Source organism: Cyprinus carpio, chromosome B5 (genome assembly GCF_018340385.1).
Source record: "Cyprinus carpio isolate SPL01 chromosome B5, ASM1834038v1, whole genome shotgun sequence".
Classification (NCBI taxonomy): Eukaryota; Metazoa; Chordata; class Actinopteri; order Cypriniformes; family Cyprinidae; genus Cyprinus; species Cyprinus carpio.
In genome coordinates, this window is record NC_056601.1 from 8428701 (window position 1) to 8451026 (window position 22326).

At 38.2% G+C, this 22326-nt stretch overlaps 1 protein-coding gene and 1 long non-coding RNA gene across 5 annotated transcripts; one reads left to right on the top strand and one right to left on the bottom strand.

Annotated features, from left to right (window-relative positions):
* Positions 1-10: 10 nt before the first annotated feature.
* LOC122137445 lies at positions 11-2953 on the bottom strand. 3 transcript variants are annotated; one of them, XR_006154841.1, is made up of 5 exons: positions 2708-2933; positions 2321-2457; positions 1747-1876; positions 301-434; positions 11-196 (listed from the first exon to the last, which is right to left on the bottom strand). It is a non-coding gene; the product is annotated as an uncharacterized LOC122137445 (long non-coding RNA). The 3 variants fall into 3 exon arrangements; XR_006154840.1 differs by having other exon boundaries at positions 1747-2457; positions 2708-2953; XR_006154842.1 differs by lacking the exon at positions 1747-1876 and having other exon boundaries at positions 2708-2925.
* Positions 2954-5167: 2214 nt separating this feature from the next.
* Positions 5168-21528, top strand: abcg4a (ATP-binding cassette, sub-family G (WHITE), member 4a). 2 transcript variants are annotated; one of them, XM_042724093.1, is made up of 15 exons: positions 5168-5825; positions 7966-8203; positions 14446-14563; positions 14654-14786; positions 15079-15129; positions 15266-15411; positions 15546-15669; positions 15793-15907; positions 18459-18604; positions 18696-18794; positions 18865-19033; positions 19238-19338; positions 19556-19714; positions 20438-20556; positions 20637-21528. In XM_042724093.1, the coding sequence occupies exons 2-15, from the start codon at positions 7975-7977 to the stop codon at positions 20860-20862; spliced, it is 1935 nt and encodes a 644-aa protein (XP_042580027.1). In that variant the 5' UTR covers positions 5168-5825; positions 7966-7974; the 3' UTR covers positions 20863-21528. The 2 variants fall into 2 exon arrangements, with proteins under 2 accessions (XP_042580027.1, XP_042580028.1); XM_042724094.1 differs by lacking the exon at positions 5168-5825 and adding an exon at positions 12510-12667 and having other exon boundaries at positions 8073-8203.
* The last annotated feature ends 798 nt before the right edge of the window (positions 21529-22326 follow it).

Genomic DNA, 22326 nt, shown 5'->3' on the forward strand with positions numbered 1-22326 from the left:
CTATTGTAGATCCAGTGAAATTATTAGTTTATTCATACACTTGTTGATTGAAACAATATGTGGCATTAATATAGTTGATCCGAATCAGAGTGATCCCTTTTATAACCACAAAATATAACTGATAACAGAAAACAAATGTCCCAAGTTGGAACTTTTAGTCCCAAGTGGTGAAGTTCATGTTGGTAGCGGCCAATTCCTGTAAAAGATTGTGGAAATTTATTTTGTTTATGCTATATTTATATATGTTTGTATGTTTGTTTGTTTGTTTGTTTATTTATAGAATTAAACTCCTACACCTACCCACATTCAGTCGGGTTATTCTGTTTCCTTTCTTCGACAGAAGCTCCCAATATGTGTGGTTTTCAGTGGATCCAGCCAGTCCGTTCACACTCTCCGGATATATGCAAAAGCTTTCGTTAATACTGTATGTGAAACTAATAGATATAAATGTAGGAGAATTAGCTCAAAAGAATAACATTACCACTACAACAGTTCTTTAAAGTCCTGAGCCTTCTACAATAGACTGACACAGTAAAAAGATGCCCCATTTCCCCATAACCTATCAACCTACTATGTTAAACTTGCTTTACTTCACGTAAAGTGCATTAAACCAGAATAATTTGATAACATTTTGTGACATACTTGAAGCTGTTGTTGGTGTCCTTTAGTTTATTTAAGACCCCAAACATCGGCATTCCCACTGTCACAGCAGTAGGGTAGGAGACCTTTGTGTTAACAAATTTATTAGTGACAGTCACCCTAATAGGGATCTGTTCTTGCTGTTCTGTCCTTGCTTTTTTTCTTTACAGTGTGAATTTTATGAAATTTTATCAGATTTGAGTAATATACAGTTAAGTGATTTTTAAATATCAATATATGTGTTTTAAGCAAGAAAGGGAAGAAATTTTTTTAATTGCAAATAAATAAATTAAAATTAGTTAAATATAACGAAGAGTGCGCTGTGCATATTTTAGAGCAGAGACAACCATTTCACTAGATTTGTACTACTTTTTTTCCCTTGTTTGGAAAACACCATTTAAAAATCCCAGTTATTGTAACATTTACAGTTAGTAGGATAATCTAACTAACTACACACGGCTTTCTCAAGGTCACGTAAAAAAAAAAAAAAAAAAAGCCCCAGAAGAAAAAGCTGCAAAGTTCAAATGGCTAATTGTTGTCTGTCTACTTATCTAAAATCCTAGATATTCTGAAACTTTGCTGTTTTCCCAGTCCTGTGTACTGAGATGAAGCCTTAATCTTGTTACTGTCTGAGCATAAGACAAGTAAAGAAACGCTTATAATATATACTATTGGTTTGACTGCAATTTGTTAGTAATGATTGTTGAAATATCAGGAAGGCCTTTCAGTTTCATCAGCATATGTTTATTAGAGTATTATACTGGGAATACAATGAAATCATGAATTTATTAATTTAGTTAAACTTTGTGTTGATTCCATGACTGAAACAACTTGGGCTTTTAATTTAGCAGTAACATTCAGAACCACTGAATACAAAACTGATGATTAAAAAAAAAAAAATCTATTTTTTGGCCCAAGTGGTGAACATTCCAGAGTAAATAATAAATCTATATTAAAAAAAGAAGCTATTTGTACTTTGCACATTTGAAAACTTTTTTTAATTATTTTGTATAGTAAATTATATTAAATCATTATCAAGCCAAATATACTTTCCTGTGCCACAGCAATAAAATAATGTTATATGATTATCTTCATTCATGTACCCACTTCCAGTCGAGTTATAACTCCTCCTTTTTCAGACAGAAGCTCCCAGTATGTCTGGTCCTTATCAGATCCGGCCAATCCATTCACACTTTCCAGATATATGCCATAGGTTTTATGAATAGTGTATGTGAATCTATTGTTTTAACAGAGTTAAAGGTAAAAATTATCACAAAAATTCAATTCACATTCTATTTTCTTAATATTTTGTTAGCCCTAAGCCTTTCTAATGGCATGTCAAGACAATTGTTGAGTCAGGTACAATATGACTGGAAAAGCATCTCAGGCATATCCCAGATAAACCCTATTTCCCCATAATCTTATTCATGGGGCGAAGTCATGGCCTAGTGGTTAGAGAGTTTGACTCCTAACCCTAAGGTTGTGGGTTCGAGGCTCGGGCCGGCAATACCACGACTGAGGTGCCCTTGAGCAAGGCACCTCAAGGCACCTTACTGGTTGTCATTCATTACAACCAGTAAGTAAATCACAACCAAAGTTAATCAGGTATTCTATACTACAATCACTTTACTGCATGTGAAGTGCACTAAATCAGTAAATTTAGTAAAATTTTGTGGAGTACTTGAAATCGTGTGTCCTGCAGTTGATTTATGGCACCAAACATCAGCCCTTCCTCTATTACAGCAGTGGAGTAGGAGATCTGCTCATTAGTGAACTCATTAATGACAGTCACTCTTACGGGTACCTATACCAGCTTGCCTATTCGGGAGAGAGAGAGAGAAAAAACAATATTGTTTAGTTTAAATGCATGCTGTAGTCATTTAGAGTGTTATTAACTTTAATAAAATATAATGAGGTAATCTGCGATTAATTAACTGCTTTTGGTCCTTATTCAGTTTCTGTGGATAATAGTGTCTCCAGAAAAGGCAACATCAGTATGTTAGATTTCATACTTTAAATATATGTCATTAGGATCCTAGAGCTGCAAGGAATTAAATTCAATCCTCACCTGAGTCTGCAGGCAGTCCAAGCCCTGGGAAAGGCAGCAAAGCACAGAAAACTAATCACTGTCAGAGCCATTCTAGAAGTCTGCCCAGTGTTTCTGAACGTCTCTCACAACCACACACTCTATTTATAGTCTGGGTTTTCTTTGCATGCCAAATTCTAGATCATAAATAAATGATGTTTTATTAACAAGGTTCGGGAGGAGCGCGTCAGATAATTAGCCTAATCAACACCGGTGGACCACAATCAAGTAATCAATACCACAGTATAAATACCGCTGACTTACCTCTATCCATTGACGGGTTATCAGCATCCCTCCTCCACCCCAACTCCTCACTTCAAGTTCACTTTACAACTAGACGGGGAAGGGGGGGGTACTCTAGGTTCGGGCCCTTCCCGAGCTCGGAGCCCTTCCCCGGACAGCACGCCAAATACGCATTTCATACCTCAGCTAATAATATGTAAGCGTGAACTAGTGAATCAGTTTTATGGAGAGGCCTTATCTCTTACCTATAGAAAGGTGTGGACTGCTAAAGGATTTTGCCATGGATTAACTGATGCTTGTTTCTAAGAACTATTGAGTGCAAACTCTGATAACATTGAAAGAAGTAATTATTTGGCATGGATCCTGTGACCATATTATTTTTTGTATGTTGTAAAATATGACAAGTCAAATATGGCCTGAGGTGAAGATTGTGTGGTTAGGTGTGATTCACCACTGACCTCTCTTACCTCTTAAAAGTTTGTGTGCTTTTCATTAATAAACATTAATTATTAACTACCACAACATAACCTGACCACTGTTTCTTCATCTCCATCTCCTGTCTATCTATTATCTGTCTGTCTGTCTTTCTGTCTTAATTTACCTCAGCAAATTTTATTATATTTAACAGAACAATAAAAGTATTTTTGCTGTAAATATTGTAAGAATATTTTTAGAAGTTTATAATTTGTGGATTATCTGTCTGTCTAACACATTAAGCTGTATTTGTCTTTTCAGCAAAAAAAAAAAAAAAAAAAAAAAATTCGAAAAGATTCTTCAAAGAAATCACACATGCTGCGAGGTAAGTATACGTTTCCGTCTCCATCCCCAACATCAGATTAGCCTAACGTAGGAAAACTGAATATGATATTGAGCGTATCACAACAGCAACATATGTGTGCTCGCCATAGATGTTGTAGGCGTCGTTTGAACGCGAGTTACCCCGTTGGTTTCACCGAGAATAACCCGAGCACTGCAGCATCAGCACCAGCAGCAGCCGATGCGCAGGTGCCGCCTTTAAAGAGACCGCGCACTCGATTCTCCCGTGCTGCTGGATAGGCTGTAATTTCCCTTTGTTTAAGTATTTCGTCTCCATCATCTCCATCCCCACCCGTTTCTTTGCCCCCCACTGGCAAGGGGTTCTAAAAATAGCTTTAACATACGCTTTGATCCTCCTGACCCACTAAAATAAAAAATACATTAAAAATATCCCTGTTGCTGGAGATCACGAAAACAGTCTATTCGATCGCATTTGGTGTCAAAAAATGTTTGCAATTTAACCTGCACGAAAAATTCTTATGATATCTATATAGTATGGACATACAGTATGGAGATCTCAGAGCAGGCTATAAAGACATTGTTGCACCTGGTGTAATTTTCTCTTGGATCATGGGAAACCTGAGATCTCCACCTGTCCCGTGACCATAGATGGCATCAGGCCTGTCCTCACTTTCCTGCAGAGGGGTTTGTAAAGTAATACACCACACAAACACCCAGTAAGCCTTGCGCGTCCGCCATCACAAATAAACAACGCATTTTTAGCCTAAGAAGAATAACTGCCTTCTCAAATAAAAAAAAAAAATAAAAAAAAAAGAAAAGAAATGAAACTGTAGCTGCACTGGGATAAATAAAAAGCCTGTCTTTTGGATTTCCGCACTGCAGAAAATAGCAGGCCTAATGAAATTAATTAAACAATATTGGTAACAGTAAGTTACACTGCCTGGTATACGGTATAAAAAACGATATATATTTAATTAAGTCCATGATATTTGAAGTTCATTGTAAAGTAAGCTAGCCTACTGTAAGAGTAAAAAGTAGGCCTATGAATAATCAGAGAATAGGCTATATTAAGTTAATTTAGATAGGTTAGGTATAGCCTTCTTTATTGTAGCCCCCCAAAAAAGAGGTTAAAAGTATATTGTTAATCAGTAATTGAATTTATGAATCCTATTATTTTTGGCAGGAAAGGGGCATTCCCAAAACTCCTTGCACGAACCACTACATTTAGCCTACCTTTTATTTAAGAAATGCTTATTCTTCTTTTCTTTTGTTTTTGTTGTCAGTTGTGTATCTACTTTGAAGTGTTTTATGGTGTTTATTTATTGTTTATGTCATTATTTTAGTCTCTTGTGTGTTTGTGTGGTTACATTGATCATGCTATTCTTATTTGTTGGCTATATTAGTTATAACCACAGCTGCCAGAAAACAATTTACGGCGCTGAATCTTGCTGTTATTTTTGAAAAGTAACCCCTAAACACAAGCAAAGCATCATAACGTCGTATATCACAGGTCCTTTAATCGTCATCTAGTGTAACGCGGGCTTTTTATTTCGGACGAGAGCAGTTACGCCCAGTGCCACAGACCGCCGGGCGTGCCAGGGCTCCTCTGTCCACTGCGCGCTGTCTCACACTGCGGTGCAGCATCCGGAGGACCGGCAGGATGAGCACAACTCCTCTCCACACAGCTCCATGCGCATACTAGATGACTGTAAACGCGCAATGATCGATTCACGGTTTGCCCTTCCGTCAGCTGTCCGAAATGAAACTCCTGGTTTAACACGGATGCTGCATCTTTTTAATTATGCATAACTGTTATGTTTGTTTTGGTTAGGAATCATCACGGTATCTTTTCAAGGAACGCTATGAATGTGACGTGTAGCGGCTTTCTGAAGGAGAAGAGCATCCTCTCCGTCACCGCTGAGCGGGATCGGGCGTATAACGGAGCATCTTTTTTCTCAGCTGGACTATAGTGCGGGGCCGCTCCTGTTGCTGAAGCCTGTGTGTGTACATATGCTCTTGAGCTCAAAGGAATGAATTGGACATTTTTATAAGGAAAATAGAGACACAACGCGTCAAAAAAGTAGGTGTCATCTCATCCTGAGTCTTGGTGCAGCAACACTTATAGACCAGTATCCAGTATAAACACACTACCCTGTGGTTTGCATGCGTGTGATGTCATATGTTATTCCAAACTCTGACTCAGATCGCCATAAAATAACCAGGTAGAGTGCACATGTAATGAATGTGAAAGGTTACATTTTCAGCTTCAGTCTCTATACATTTCTTCATTTATGAAAATATTGTTGCCTCATGAGTGCTTATTGTGTATTCTGTCTAATGTATGTGCTGGGAAGTGGAGTAAGTGAAGGGATACAATGACCTTTCTCTAGATGAGAGATCATATAGACCAGCCAAACTGGGTTTTAATGGGTTTTCATTAGTGGTTCTCAACCCCTCAATACTGCACTTTTTGTATATTATTCTCATTTAACACAATAGCTTGATATCATCAGCTCATTTTGAGCAGAGGCTCTGATACCTAAATTGGGTGTGTCAGATAAGGGAGACATTAAAAAGGTATTTCAGAACTAGGATTAAAATTTTGGCTGATCAGAAAAGACTATTTCATTAACTGTGGCTAATAGAGCTATATAAGTTACCTTAATCAGTAATATGCCTCACTCTTGTAGTTCTATATCACTTTATAGAAATGTATATATCCCAACCTGGTCATACTGTTGTCTGGTTTAAGAAGTGTTTTGGGCACTTGAACAGTTTGGCCAAACTAGAAGACCATCTTAAACCAGTTAAGACCAGCAATCTAGTATAAATATTTTTAAATACAGTTTTCAGGACAGTTCTCTTGAAGATGAATCACTTGTATATAAATGGGATAATATAAACAGTGAAAACATCGGTTCTTTGGAGAGGCAGGGTTCTATCAAGCACAGCACCCGAACTGGTTTAGAAGCTTCTGCAGCTTAAGTGCATTCTCATATAACGTGAAATACAATAACTCATATGGATGCCACATTTGCATTGCTGTCATTACTGTTAGTACCTCTGTTGCTCGGTGCAACATTTTCCAGTGTCAGTGCCATTGAATCTGAGTTTTAATTTTAATTAATAGCTGTTATTCTTGCAGAAACGCATTTGTGTTCTGCATTTTGTGTAATGCAATTCTTGTACGGTCTAGACTAATAAAGTTACTGTTGCACTCTTAAAAATAAAGATTCTTTATTGGCATCTTTGTTTCTATGAAGAACCTTAAACATCTATACCTTTCTATTGCACAAAAACGTTCTTTAGTGGAAAAATATTCTTTAGGCTATTAAAAGTTCTTGATAAAGCTGGTTCTATTAAGATATAATTTACTTTATTTGTGTACACTGCGTGTTTGTGTGTTTCTGTGTGTGTGGCATTTTCGTATTCTATGTCATTCAGAAAGTTCATGTGAATCAGCACTATACGGAAAATGTGAGAATCCAGCTAAATCAAAATTGGAGGATAGTTCTATAAAAATCATTAGATTATCTAAATAAAGAATAGCACATATTGTACTCAGGAAAGCTCTGCATTTCTATTGAAATGTTGACAGCTTTCCACACAAAAGTGAAAAAAGTTTTCCATTAAAGCTTCAAACCCTGGCATCAGATTCCATAGGCTTCAAGGGTAATTACTCTATTAACTGAAACTGTCTCCAAGTGCATAACTCTAATGTCTGAGCAGATGCTTCCTGTGTCACTGATTTTATGCTCAAAATAACATCTTTTTAGATGGTCAAGGGTTAATATTGTTAGTGTCTTAATGCCATTCAACTGGCCTAACTTAAAACACTTAATTAAAACAGAATGTAATGTGGTGAGAAGAATGAGTGAATGTTCATACAGAATGATGACCACCCTGATCAATTCGTGTTTCCATTCAAGAGGCAGAATAATTTAGCTACCTTTCTTTTCCTCCATTTCTCTGAGCTCCAGCTCAACCTCACATATGTATCACAAACTCAAATAGGAGCGTGAAATTACACACCACTCATCAAAGATATATTCTCCCCTCCAAGTGTATGTGTGAACAGATTGCATTTGAGGTAGATTTGACTGCAGATAGTAGTTTTGTGATGAACGATATTTCTATACTTCTGTACAAAAAATGTGCCATTATTACATATCATAACCATTTTCTCATTTTCTTTCACTGCATCCTCCCACATTTCCCAGGCTCTTGGTATGGCTGCGAAATCCTTAGAGCCGGGGTCTGTTTCCATTCCCATGGAGGAGACCAAGCGTGCGGGAGGAGCCCCTCCAGATGCTGCCATGCTGACCCACCTGAAGAAGGTGGAGAACCATATCACAGAGGCACAGAGGTTTTCTCATCTGCCTCAGCGTTCAGCAGTGGACTTGGAGTTTACAGAGCTCTCCTACACCATCCGTGAGGGCCCCTGTTGGAGGAGGCGAGGTAATACATAAATCCTAATGATGAAGCTTATGTGATGATTACAGTAAAGTGAAGCTTAAACTTGGAAGCATAACTAAAAGTAAGTGATTGTAGAATTGATATAATTTTTCTCTTTGCCAAGTAGTATAGTTGTTTGTTCAGTTTAATACAATATTTCTATTATGTTGGAAATCAATACATTGACGATTATTTTCCTTGTACTGGCTATGAGTACAAAAGTGATCCAGTGAGTTACTGTATTTATCACTTCCAACCCTTTCCCGAGATGATAAACTACAAAAAAAAAAAAAAAAAAAATGCAAGAAATCAAACATAAAATACTGTACTGACAACAGCTTATTTATGTGGTTGTCTGTTGCTAAACATTTATAATGTCAAAAAAAAAAAATCAAGATACTGTTAATTAAATATATTACACGGCTCTCTGGTATACTTAAATCTGATTGGTCGACTGCTGCTCTCAAGTGTGAAATCGCCTTCGTCCATGGCGATGCCAGCTCATCCGGGTAATAAAACCATGCTACTTTCACACAGTGGATTTGAACATTCTTGTTTCATACAAATCCTACTTGCGCCATCTCAGTTATCTCAGCTGTATCTCAACTGTAATTGTAAAATGACCTAGTTCAACCAAAAAATTTTATTCTGTCATTATTTATTTATCCTCATGTTGTTCCAAACACGTAAAACCTATGTTCATTTTTGGAACACAAATTAAGATATTTTTGATGAAATCTGTGAGCTTTCTGACCCTAGACAGTAACGCAACTGACAAGTTAAAGGCCCAGAAGGATAGTAAGGACATCATTAAACCAAAATCAATGGTTAAATTATGAATGTTATGAAGCTACGATAATACCTTTTGTGTTCAAAGAAACCAAAAATAATGAAATTTTTTTTTTACATTTTCCGTGTCAGTCTTCAATGCCTGGTCATGAGAGTACCACGATGCATTGTTGAAAAAAATAATTATTTCTGTTTTCTTTGTGGTCAAACAGTATTCTCATAGCTTCATAGCATTACGGTTGAACCACCGATGTCACATGGAATATTTTAATCATATCCTTACTACTTCTGAATGAGTCAGTTGCGTTGCTGTCTATGCATGATCAGAAAGCTCTCAGATTTCATCAAAAATAACTTTATTTGTGTTCCGAAGAAGAACGAAGGTCTTACGGGTTTGGAACGAAATGAGGATGAGTAATAATGACAGAATTTTCATTTTTGGGTGAACTATGCCTTTAAGGAGTTTATTGTAATATTGTTACACTGTTCATCTAGTTGCTAGTTTGTGGATTGTAATGGACAAGAGGAAGCTTTTATATAATTTACAGGTAAGGTTATAAAATAATTTCAACTCAGATTAATATTTTATGCCCTCTTTTTTATTTGCTTGGTGAGTTGGCGCGCCAATGTCATAATGACCCTGCCAAGGGTTTATTTTGCAATATCGACCAGATAGCTATACGTAATTCCTTATCACTCCAAACTCACGACACACAAACACACATTCGTACACACAAGCACACATATACACGGGCGTAATACTATTAGCCCCTCACACACTCCATCCTGTGTCCTGGACTGTAGAGTGCTGTCCTCAGCAGACTTAAGATATAGTAAATAATTCACTTCCCCAGACAGCATGCCGCTCAGCTGTCTGCTGCCTAGCCTAGCTAAACCTGCCCAGGATGAAATCAGCCCACACGCGTATGCTAACACACACTTTATTGATAAGGATACTATTTTTTCCCCTCTGGTTCCAGTGATTCATTGTACATGGTGTTTTTGCTCTGCAGCATAGGCTGGTATTTGATTGCCGTATGAGACTGGATAGGTTTTTCTGTGTAGCACACAAGATGAGATGGGCTCATGGAAGTTATTCATTTTATCTTTAAATTATTTTCACAGTACTTATTGTTTCTCTATAGAATTATTATTGCAATCTAATTTACCAGCTCATGGAACTTCAGTGTATACCAGAGAAATCTCACAATGTCTTTGTCTTCTCCTGTCTTTCTCCCTCTCTGTCTGCTCCATGTATTTTATCCAGTAAGCAGCATGGAGAAGCTGGTGCAGTGCTGTGTTAATGCTGGTGAATGATGGCTATTGCACGCACAGCAGTTCCTATAGCTTTATATCCTCCAGCATGCTGAGCTCCACCCACACATACCCACATATACACACATGTGGCACAAACCAAGCACACACAAGACAGATGTATCATAAAGTCTCGCAGGTGCACACATGTGCCCTTACTTAATGGAAGAAGGTGAATCATGCAGTAGATCTCCATGACACTGATAGCAGGCCACTCCTGAGACTCGTATATGCTCATGTTTAAATGGTGTACCCCATTTTGCTGTTTCTGAGTTAACACCTTATACATTAGTATGCCATTCTTTCATCATTACCTCATACTTCATTATACAGTCCCTCTGCTATTCCATCTGCTGAGAAACAAGCTCTTTCATGTGCAATTTATGTATTAGCAGTTATAGATGTATGATTTCAGTCTGAGACCAGTATAAACCAGCCTGAACTGGCATGGATATTTATATGAACTGAAATGTATTTGCTTGAATGCTAGATTTACTTGATGGTCCAGATTTACCATGTTGTTTACCTCTCCGTTTCATTGCTGTGCAGTCTAGGCATGTAGGAGATTTCATTGTGAAAGACATATTGTTCCTCTCTAAGTACTGCTCTAAGCTGTGCATGATAATGTATGTGAGTACAGGCAGAGCATAAAGATTAATAGTGATGTTCAGGCTGATGGTTTCATTTTTGATGGATGAATACAAGCTGTGTGTGGCTTTCCTGCCATTTAACCCTCCTGCTTAGATGTCAAACTGCCTCTTCACTCTGTTTTCCCTCTTCCAGCCTCTCATCTTTATTGATCTGTCTCTGTTGTTGTTGCTTTTCTGTATTACCTTTGGCCCCCTCTCCACTTTGTCTCTCCCTCTGGACGCCTGTTCACCTGTCATATTTTATCTGCTCTATCTTCCTTCAATTTCTTATCCCTTGTTCTGTTCCTCCTCTCTCTCTGCTTTTGGAACATGTTGAGTCATAAACATTCTGCATTTTTGGTTGCTGAGTTCTGAACCTGTGGGAAGTAGCATACATGGCTTGCACAGATGTTATGCAATAACAGTGCATATGCAAAAAGCTCAGTGGTAGAGTTAAATGGTAAAGGTAAAGTTATGGGTAATGCTCAGGGCTGCTAACAATCTGCTCTGTATGACTATTATGCTTTTCAACACGGATCTCATGAATCTCCAGAGAGACTGTCCCTGTACTTTAATAGCAGCTAATTAAAACAAAGACACTCTTGTAGTGCACCAGATATTTTATTCACTTTGAGATCAACACATATATTTTACACACATACCACATTCATATTTTTTACTTGTTTGTTCTAATGCAGAATATGTGATTTTGTACTCTTGCTTGAGGGTGTAAATTGTATGTAATGTGAAATATGTGATGTGATGTGTATAGGAGAATTCTATCACTGTTCAGTTTATTCAGTGTTTCAGTTATTGGCACTCATAGCCTGCAGTTTGTACATCAGTGCTATCTTTGGCAACATCAGAGCAAATTATACATATTTAAAAGTGCGCTGAGTAATTGTCATGCATTTTATTTAGCTTTAATTGTCTTTACTTTTATTTTAATAGTCTCATTTCGTCAGTTCATTCTCACACAAGCAGATTAACCATATTAGCAATTTGCACTGTAGGTTTTAGGTCAATTTAAGGAGGCCCACACATGATGTGTGGAGAAATAAAAAACAAGATATCGTGGCCACAAATCAATAATTAATTACCACAAATTAATTTGTTTCCTGGTTTAAGGTAAATTGTTGCTCTGTTGTACTGATTTGTTCCCTCGTTTTAGGGTAAATCAATTTATCCAAGAGTTAGTTAAATTCAGTAAATTGTTGGGAGTAGTACATGGTTGATATTTTTTTAATAGTAGTATATTATTAATTTGGGGCCACGATATGTATTTTTCTGCATGTGTGGGGCTCCATAGTAACCTGCTCCATGTAGAATTGTATGTTTTTAAAACTTTTGGTTCCGCTTTATTTTAAGGTCCAATTCTCGCTATTAACAAACCATTAACTATGTCTTTTGCCTTGATAAACTCCTAATTTGCTGCTTATTAAATAGATAGTAAGGTAGTTGTTAAATTTAGGTATTGGGTAGGAATAGGGATGTAGAAACCAAGCAAAATTAAGATTTTAAAAGATTTAGATTGTGTATAATTATAAATACTGACCTTTTCTATTATTTCCTTTCAGAACCCTCCTATCACTCTGTTAATCTGTACACAAGACCCTATTGCTAGCAGACTGATGGCTGTCTTCTTCCTTATCAGCACATAACCACAAACAGCATGGATGCATCTATTGATTAAAAGTGCTTAAGCTTTCCAAGAGCACTCTCAGACTGATCCCAGGTTAGCTCTTACTATAGTGCAAGCAGGCCTATGTAAGAGATCTCACAAAGTGCTGTTTGTTTTTAACTCATGCCATAGATGGAGAAGAAGATAAATGCATGAGTAGATTGATGCTCAGGTTACACATCGTCAGCATGTAGCAAAATCTAAAGATGAATTATTAGTTACAGGATGCAGGGCATATCATTTGTGGATGGGCTATCAGCATTTAATACTCATGCATGCCACAGATCATTGATATGCAGAGAAGCGTACAGGAAATTATAGGGCAATGTAGGGTGTTGCCCCTGTCACTCTCTTTCAGTTTCTTTTTCTCAATACTGTCACTCATCTTGCATCAATTCTTCCATGATGCAAAGATAGAAAAGGACAGAGAAATGCATGGAGGGAGACAGAGAGCAATCGGAGTGCTTCACTAATGACTCGAGGCTGTGACTGAAATATAAACAGAGAGAGACATATATAAATTGGAAGACAACACATATACATAAACTAGGGATCTTCATGGGCATCTGTAGTCCTGTGTGGGTCTGGACACTTACTGTAATGGCTCCTGTTTAATCTCAAACTATTTATTTATTTATTTTTTGATTGGGAAAAATTAAATAAAAATAAACATAGTTATTGAACATAAATACAATATTAAGTTGAATTCAAGTAAAGCTGAAAAGGTTAAAGCTACCTAAAACTGCAGCACTAACATTTAAATGTAATGTAAAATTTAGGTTCAGTAAGATTTTTTGAAAGAAGTCTCTTACGGTCACAAAAGCTGCCTTTCTTAAATATTAAATATGTTTTCTATTTTAATACATTTTAAAATAAATTTTATTAAAAATAAAGCTGTATTTTTTTAGCAGTCATTGCATTAAATTTCTTCTTAAACTGTTGTGCTATTTTTATTTTTGTGGAAAAGTATACCTCGTTTCAGGATACTTTGATGAATACGAAGTCGAAAATAAAGTACTTTACTGTTACTTTTAACCAGCTTAATGCATTCTTGCTCAATAAAAGTATTAATTTCTTAAATAAACTTTACTGACCCCAAACTTATAACAGTTGGGTATATACTGTACATAAAATGGCATAAATAAAATAAACCAAAAGCAGCCCGAGTTTCTGTCTCCCTCTTGAGGCAGAGATAGAGTCACTGTATGACTCTGGCCAATAACAAGGGGTCAATTACTGTTGCCAATTATTGTTTGATCTCAGACTTATTTTTGTGACAAAATATGTGGAAGAATTTCTATTCATCAAGCTAAAAGCAATTTGAACTGTTTATTCTTTTGTTACCTACATCAAGTAACAATTTTAGTGTATTATATTGTACTACAAAAGATAAATCTCTGTGGTGTATGATCTGGTTATTGATGTAAGTTATTGCATGGTTCATTATTATATCATAACACATAATGTGTTTAACATGATATAAATCAATGTCATTTATTTTCCAATTAAAATAGTTATAATTAGCAGCACAGTTGGATAATGGTTTAACTCGTAATTGTTTTATTATGTTGTTTAAATAATTTTATTTGACATATCTTGAGGGTTACTATTTTTCTAGACTGCATAATCAAAGTTCTTTAAGTACAAAGTACTTCATTGGAGTTCCATCAAATAGCTCACAGGTTATGATACAATTATATGTTTATTATTATACTGCAGTGTTTTATCAAGCCTATACGAGTTTGATGCCAGCTAACTCCGTGATGCATCTAATTTGGCAGCTGGTAGCTCTAACTCTAATGAACATGATGTACCCAAAATGCTGTGTGCAGGATTTAAGGCCCTCCTGAAGTGTCTTTCTGGAAAATTCTGCAGTCGGGAGCTTATTGGAATCATGGGACCCTCGGGGGCCGGCAAGTCCACTCTCATGAACATTCTTGCTGGCTACAGGTAAGCGTGCATGTATGCATAAAGAAGGAATGTTCCAGAATTTGGTTCCTGTTTATCACTTTCTAGTCTTTCTTCTTCTTTTTTCTGCAGAGAGACAGGCATGAAAGGACAAATCCTGGTAAACGGGCGACCCCGTGACCTCCGCACCTTCAGAAAAATGTCGTGTTACATCATGCAAGATGACATGCTACTGCCACATCTAACAACACGAGAGGCAATGATGGTGTGTTAACACGAGAAGTTTTCTATCATATGTTAATGATCAGTAGGCAGAGCTCTAGAATACTTGATTCTGATTGGTCAGTCGCTGCCATCAGTGGACAGACATTTGCTTAATAATCACTAAACACTCTTTCTCTCAAATAATTCTGTAACTTCAACTCAAATCAATATTTTATGAACACTCATTTGGTCATTATCACAACCTTATCTCCTCCAGGATGAAGTTTTTTATGAAAATGACCAGTTGGTTGTACATCGCCCCTTATTTACTGTAACCTTTCTTTTTTGTTTAGGTTTCAGCTAACCTTAAACTTAACGAAAACATGGAAGTGAAAAAAGAACTGGTAAGTTTTTTTGTGGCATTACTTTACTGTATGTGCAGAAAATATGTGTTCTGTTAGGCAATTATAAAAACTGTGGTTATATGGTGACATTGTATTTATGCATTTTTCAGCCAAATAATGATATAATGTGTGACAGGTGAATGAGATCCTCACAGCATTAGGACTGCAGGAGTGCGCTCACACTCGCACCATTTCTCTGTCGGGTGGCCAGTGTAAACGGTTGGCTATTGCTCAGGAGCTGGTCAATAACCCACCTGTCATGTTTTTTGATGAACCCACCAGGTACCCATTACACACAGCCTTATTATTAACTATAATCCTTTCAAAACTTGATGTTTGCAGTAATATTGCTCCTTTGCAAAACATTTCCATTTAATATCCCTAAATGTGCATGTGTGTTTGTCTCTGTGTGTTAGTGGTCTAGACAGCGCATCCTGTTTCCAGGTGGTCTCCTTGATGAAATCTCTGGCTCAGGGAGGTAGAACCATCATCTGTACCATCCACCAGCCCAGTGCTAAACTATTTGAAATGTTTGACAAGGTAATTTCTGTATTCTAAAATTATATTGTACTGTGAAAATGTGTTTCTGGGTTGAAGGACATATTAAGCCTGTGAGGCTGTTAATGTGTTCATGTTTAATAGTTGGTCTGTTCTTCTTTGTAGCTTTATATCCTGAGTCAAGGTCAGTGTATATATAAAGGAACAGTACCGTACCTTATCCCCTACCTGAAAAACCTTGGACTCCACTGCCCTACGTACCACAATCCTGCAGACTTTAGTAGGTTTACTGTATATGTGTGTGTGTGTGTATGTGTGTGTGAGAAGAGAGAAAGTGATAGATAGAAAAAGATATGCAGTTAGAAATAGTTTTTTTATGTGTGCTCTCTATTTTTGTTTGAAACTTATATAGCACTAATGTGGCAGTTTGTGGATTCTATGTTAGATTGTTTTCTGCCACATTTTTTTGCTTTGGTTTGTCAGAGAGTTATAAATGAACCAACATATCTTTTTATGTAAATATATAATTAATATATATTTATGTATATATACATTTGTGCTTATAAGTTTTCATACCCCTTGCAGAAAGTGCAAAATTTTAATAATTGAAACATATTTCACTGAAGTGAAGTGACCCATACTTGGAATTTGTGCTCTGCATTTAACCCATCCAAGTGCACACACATACACCATGAACACACACCCGGAACAGAGGGCAACCATATTGCAGCTGTGCCTGGGGAGCAGTTGGGGGTTCGGTGGTTTAATCAAGGGTCTCACCTCAGTTGTGGTATTGAGGGTGGAGGAGAGTGCTGGTTATTCACTCCCCACACCGACAATTCCTGCCGGACCTGTGTCTCAAACCCACAACCTTTGGGTTGCAAGTGCGACTCTCTAACCATTAGACCATGACTACCCCTGAAAATAAGAGGGACCATGAGGGGTCCTGAATAAGCTATTTCACATAACAGATGTTAACATACTGTACATCTGAGATATCATCTCAGCTAACCATCGAGAAATTCTCTGCTTTGTGACCAGATAACCTTTGGTGCGGCTGCCAAGGCATAAAAAGAGTTGTTCCGACTGGTTGAATGGGGTGGAACGCTCGATGTAAATTCTCAGTTCCCTGACAGGTCAGAGAAGGTTAAGCTCCTGGTCCTCCGCCGAAGGAGGAAGCGCAGAGAGTAATGACCTGTGCTCTAAACGGGGTGTGGAGCACTTTAGGGATGTATCCATGCCTTGGTTTTAGGAGGACTTTGGAGTCGTTAGGCCCAAACTCAAGACAGGCAGGGCTTATCGAGAGTGCCTGCAAGTCAACCACTCGTTTAACCGATGCTAATGCCAATAGAAGAGCGTTTTTTAACTACAAGGTTTTTAAGTCCTCAGACTGTAGTGGCTCAAAGTGGGAACCCTTGAGGGGTCTCAGGACCATGGGCAGATCCCAAGCAGGGACCGTGGGGGACTGAGGCGGATTGAGCCTCCTGGATCCTCTCAGAAAATGAACAACAAAGCTGTTCTGGCCAATAGACTGTCCGATTATAGGAACATGAAAAGCTGCTATAGCTGCCACATAGACCTTAAGCGTGAAAGGGGAATGGCCCTTGTCCAACAGCTCTTGTAGGAAGGACAATATCACCAATATGTCACAGGAAGTTGAGTCTTTGCCGCGGGTTGTGCACCAGGCGGAGAAGACTGACCATTTAGGGTTATAGAGGCATCTCGTGGACGGGGCTCTAGCCTGTGATATAGTATTCAGGACACTTTCGGGAAGATCTGCTGATTCCCATCAAGAGCCCAGAGGTGCAGAGCCCACAGGAAGGGTAGCGTCTGTCTGAGCGAGAGCGCTGTCGATGCTCAGGCTTCTGAGCAGGCTGAGCTGGCGAAGGTGCAGGCCATGGAGTGCAGAGCTGAAGCCTGCCCAGCAAAGGAATATGCTCGTCCAGCGAGGGCAGAGGTTGTCCTGCACTGCATCCGATGGCAGTGGGTGGGCGAGGGGTGCGTAACCACTGACTCATCCAGAGGGGCCAGAGTAGCCCTTTTAGTAGGGAGTGTGCCATGATTTTGTGAGCTCATCATGGACCTCCGGAAAGAAAGGCGAGGCTTGCTGATGAGGGGCCTGATGGCGCCCTGAAAGGAACTATTCATCCAGATGGCTACGATTGAGCTACTGCAGCATAGACCACTCCAATCCCAGCTCCTCAACAGCCTTAGTGATGACGCAGAAAAGTTTGGTGTACATGCATTTTTTGGCGTCGCTGGGATCTGTAAATGGCAAAGGGGCTGGGCCGATGGTAGAGCCCAGCATCTCCTCCATGTGTAATGCTGCTAGATATAGGCTGTCATCTAGCAGTTTGTCCTCGATTCCACCAAACAAAATGATGTCACTTGCATCAGCCGAGGGACGCTGGTCTGGGTGTACAAAGATGATGGGAGAGTCATCTCTGCATGTCGATGGCAAGGCACGCAGTGTCTGAACCGGCATGGGCTTGCTCGCAGCTGCCCATTCTGGTGGGCTTTGGCGGGTATTTCAGAATAGTATTGTTTTTACTGTATTTTTGATCACATAAATGTGGCCTTGATGGGCATAAGAGATTTCTGTCAAAAATATGCAGAAATCATACCAACCTAAACTTTTGAAGAGTACTTGTGTCTTCCAATTTACTTTTATTCGTAATTATTATTGATTGATTGACTGATTATAATGTAATATTAGTAATATATTGTATCCTCTCAGGGCTTTCAAAGATTTCTTAATTATTTTTGACTCCACTTGTTTATAAGTCAATCATTCAGCATGTGTATGAGTTCTGCTGTCTCTCTGCTGGCAGTAATCGAGGTCGCCTCAGGAGAGTATGGTGATCTGAACCCTGTGCTCTTTGAGGCTGTTCAGGGAGGCCTGTGTTCAGATGACGGCAAGAAGAACTCCAGTGACAAGAATGATGCCACCACATCGTGTCCCTCCCAGTGTTATAATGTGAGCAATGGACACACACTCTCACCTACAAAATCCATCTGTTTATCAGTCTCTGTCCCACCCAACTCCATTGTTATGTGTATTCATGCAGGAGTCAGGCTACATTGAGAAACATACTTTTGCTACCAGTACCCTCACACAGTTCTGCATCCTCTTCAAGAGAACCTTTATCACGATATGCAGGGACATGGTAAGAATTGTCCTCTATTGTTATTGGGTGTGCCTAATATATTAAATGCTAAAGAAATGTGTGTGTTCAGGTATTAACCCACCTGAGGGTGATGTCACACCTGTGTATTGGTGTGCTGATTGGTCTGCTGTACCTAAACATTGGGAATGATGCCAGTAAAGTGTTCAACAACACTGGCTTCCTGTTCTTCTCCATGCTGTTTCTCATGTTTGCTGCACTCATGCCCACCGTCCTGACATGTAAGCCAATCTGTGTGTTTGGTTGTGTCTGCTTGATTCGTTATGAGTATGGAAAATAGATTTGATATGAGTGATTAATAAATCTTTTTAGCTTTGTGATGGATTAGAAGCGCTCTTTTTGGCTTGATTGAGACATATGGTCTTTACAGAATCAGTGGAGCGGATTGAATTAAGCACTGATGCAATGATGTATTTATCTTGCAGTTCCACTGGAGATGTCTGTGTTTATAAGGGAGCACCTTAATTATTGGTACAGTCTAAAGGCATATTACCTGGCCAAGACCATGGCTGATATTCCATTCCAGGTACTTCTGTTTCTATGTCTTTACATGTTATAATGTTAAATCTAAGGGAGGATTGGAAGGACTTAAGAAGTTGGCATATAAGGGGACAAACATTTCTAAATGTAGGGGGGGCATGTCACCCAATGCTTTACTGTGTCTGTCCCAGTTTTCAAATCATTCCATGTGTCCCAGGTAGAATCCAAATGTCAGAACATGAGTTCTCCTCTGTCTCTTCCAGGTAATTTGTCCGATAATGTACTGCAGTATAGTGTACTGGATGACAGAGCAGCCTCCAGAAGCAGGCAGATATGTGCTCTTTATGGCCCTTTCCACCTCCACTGCCCTAGTGGCTCAGTCTCTGGGGCTTCTCATTGGAGCTGCGTCCACCTCTCTACAGGTAACTTCAAAACAGTGGTGGTAACATTCAATAGTTTGTGGAACATTATTCTTCAGAATTAATTCTGATATGCTGATTTGGTACACAATAAACATTTATTTTTATCAGTGTTGGTTTTTTTTTTTTGTTTTTTTTTTAAACAATATATACATATATATTTCTTGTTGACTTGAATTTTTTGTGAAATATTTTTATAAAAACTGCAATCATTTTTTTTGACAAATAAAAAATTCTGAAGAACAGCATTTAAATGAAATTGAAACATTTTGTAAATAAATGTCTTTCCTGTCACTTTTGATCAATTTAAAGCATCCATGCTGAGAGAAGTGTGAATTAAAAAATAAAAAATAAATCTTACTCACATACTCCATGTACATATAGAAAAAAAAATTGGTTTGTAGTTAAAAATGTGTATAGTTTAATCTGATGTACCCTATAAATGTTTAATTATACAACGATGAAAATATACCTGACCTGTACATGTAGCACAGGTGTTTCAAACGTAAATCAAATAATTAATCTGTTTAATGAGTATTTTATAACTTCAAACAGCCTTTAGACAACACAGTAATAACATTCAGATTTAATGTATAGTTACTGCATTAAGCACAATTAATATTCTAATTTTAACAGCCTTAAGTAAAATTCCATCAAATTATCAAAAATAACTTCTAAATTGAAATCCACTGCTTTAACTCACATCAATGTCTTTTGCAATTTCAGGTTGCCACATTCGTAGGTCCAGTCTCTGCCATCCCAGTCCTTCTGTTCTCTGGCTTCTTTGTCAACTTTGACACCATCCCCAAATACCTTCAATGGAGTTCCTATGTGTCATACGTCAGGTTGGTCAAGAGCCCTGACAAGACCAATCCTAAACAGGCAATCCTAATCACCTAATCACAAAATATCTCTCCCTCTACAGGTATGGTTTTGAGGGTGTGATCCTCTCCATCTATGGCATGAACCGCTCGGAGCTGGAGTGTCCCGGCCTGGTGTGTAAGTTCCAGAAACCGGAGGAGGTGCTGCAGCTGCTGGATGTGGAGGACGCTAAGCTCTACGTGGATTTTATTGTTCTGGGGGTCTTCTTCTTCATTCTGAGACTTGCCACTTACCTAGTTCTGCGTTACAAAGTCAAGTCAGAACGTTAGGGCCAAAACTCATCATCAGATATACATTTAATTTCACATACACCCATAAACTCTCATAAATGCACATAATTATCTTTTGCAATGGACACAGAAGCCAATGCACATTGATTATGGGGCCATTTTTTGGCCATGCAACATTTATCCTCAGTTTTTGTTGATTCTTTAAGTAGAGAATAGTAAATTAAAATAGATTTTTTTTTTTTTTATTCAATTTTCATTTTTGAATGTATTCCATGCATTAACAGTGTAAATGCATTTTACCCATGACTGAACTTTGAAGCATGAGTCTCTATTGACAGGACTGGATGTATTTATAATGACAATTCCATGACAGCTCCTAATAGCATGTGGATTGGCCAACAGCCAACATGCGAGTGTCTATATTAAAGGATCATCACATTGTCTCTCTGTTAATGCATTTAATTCCAACTGAAGAACGTCATCAAAATGTGTTTCGGAAGAGAGTGCACTGCAAGCTTGGGGCACTTGAGGACATGCAAGCAGCAGAAGCGAGAACTGTGCGTGAAGCATTTGGGATATTACAGACTATGAGAAATAATCATCCAACCAGCGTATCTTTAATTCCATTTTTGTCTTCCCACAATACACTGAATTTGAGGAGAATAATGCCTTTTGCTGAATATTAAGGCTTTCATGATCTCCCAAGGTGATTCTGGGCAAAGCATCAACGTCAACCTGAATCTAACCATTTGAGGAATGTTACAACAAGTGCCCTTGATGTGAACTGCCTATCATTTTTTTTCTGAGGGGGAACTTGAATACCTTGCTGGAGAAACATTTTGGCATTTTGTCAGTATTAATATGTCCTGTTACCTTGAATTCTCTTTCAACTGCCTGCGAGAGAAACAAACAATAGTTTGTGGGCTTTTGCTCTCTCGTTTTCATCAGGATGGATCAAACCTTGAACTTGTATAGTACAAAAACTCCCTACAGTGACCAAAAATATGTGAATCGGCTAATAACAAAGCACCACTGAACTGACCGAATTTAGCCAAAAGCAACACATATCAAATGTCAGAAAATCATGTGCAATTCTAATCCTATTGAACATCTTATGCAAACATCCATTCCTGTCCAAAAAGCACTGGCTGGCCTGTTTCTTTTGACTTCTTTTTGCGACTGTTCCCTGGACACTTAATCTGTACTGCTGAGGATGTCAGGACATGTGCGGTTAGTTGCAAGTGACACAATCATATACTTGGAAAGAGATGCTGGATGAACACTGTATGCCATGGATGGCATGGATAAATCTCTTGTTTGGGCCTGTATGTACACTTCCTCTTCCCTGCTTCTCCCTTCTAGCATCCAGGCTATTCAATACTGCAATGCAATGCAAACATCTTTTCAAATGACTCAGTGTAACTCTGGAAATCTATTGAGTACTGCTATGTGTTATGTCTCCTTATATAATGAAGACTACTAATAATCTGAATATATACAGAA

Bases quoted from the DNA above. Each gene is read 5' to 3' on its own strand.
- abcg4a (XM_042724093.1), top strand. From the start codon at position 7,975: ATGGCTGCGAAATCCTTAGAGCCGGGGTCTGTTTCCATTCCCATGGAG. The intron at 15,908-18,458 runs GTAGGTTTACTG...CTCTGCTGGCAG, and splicing joins CCACAATCCTGCAGACTTTA to TAATCGAGGTCGCCTCAGGA. The intron at 19,339-19,555 runs GTACTTCTGTTT...TGTCTCTTCCAG, and splicing joins TGGCTGATATTCCATTCCAG to GTAATTTGTCCGATAATGTA.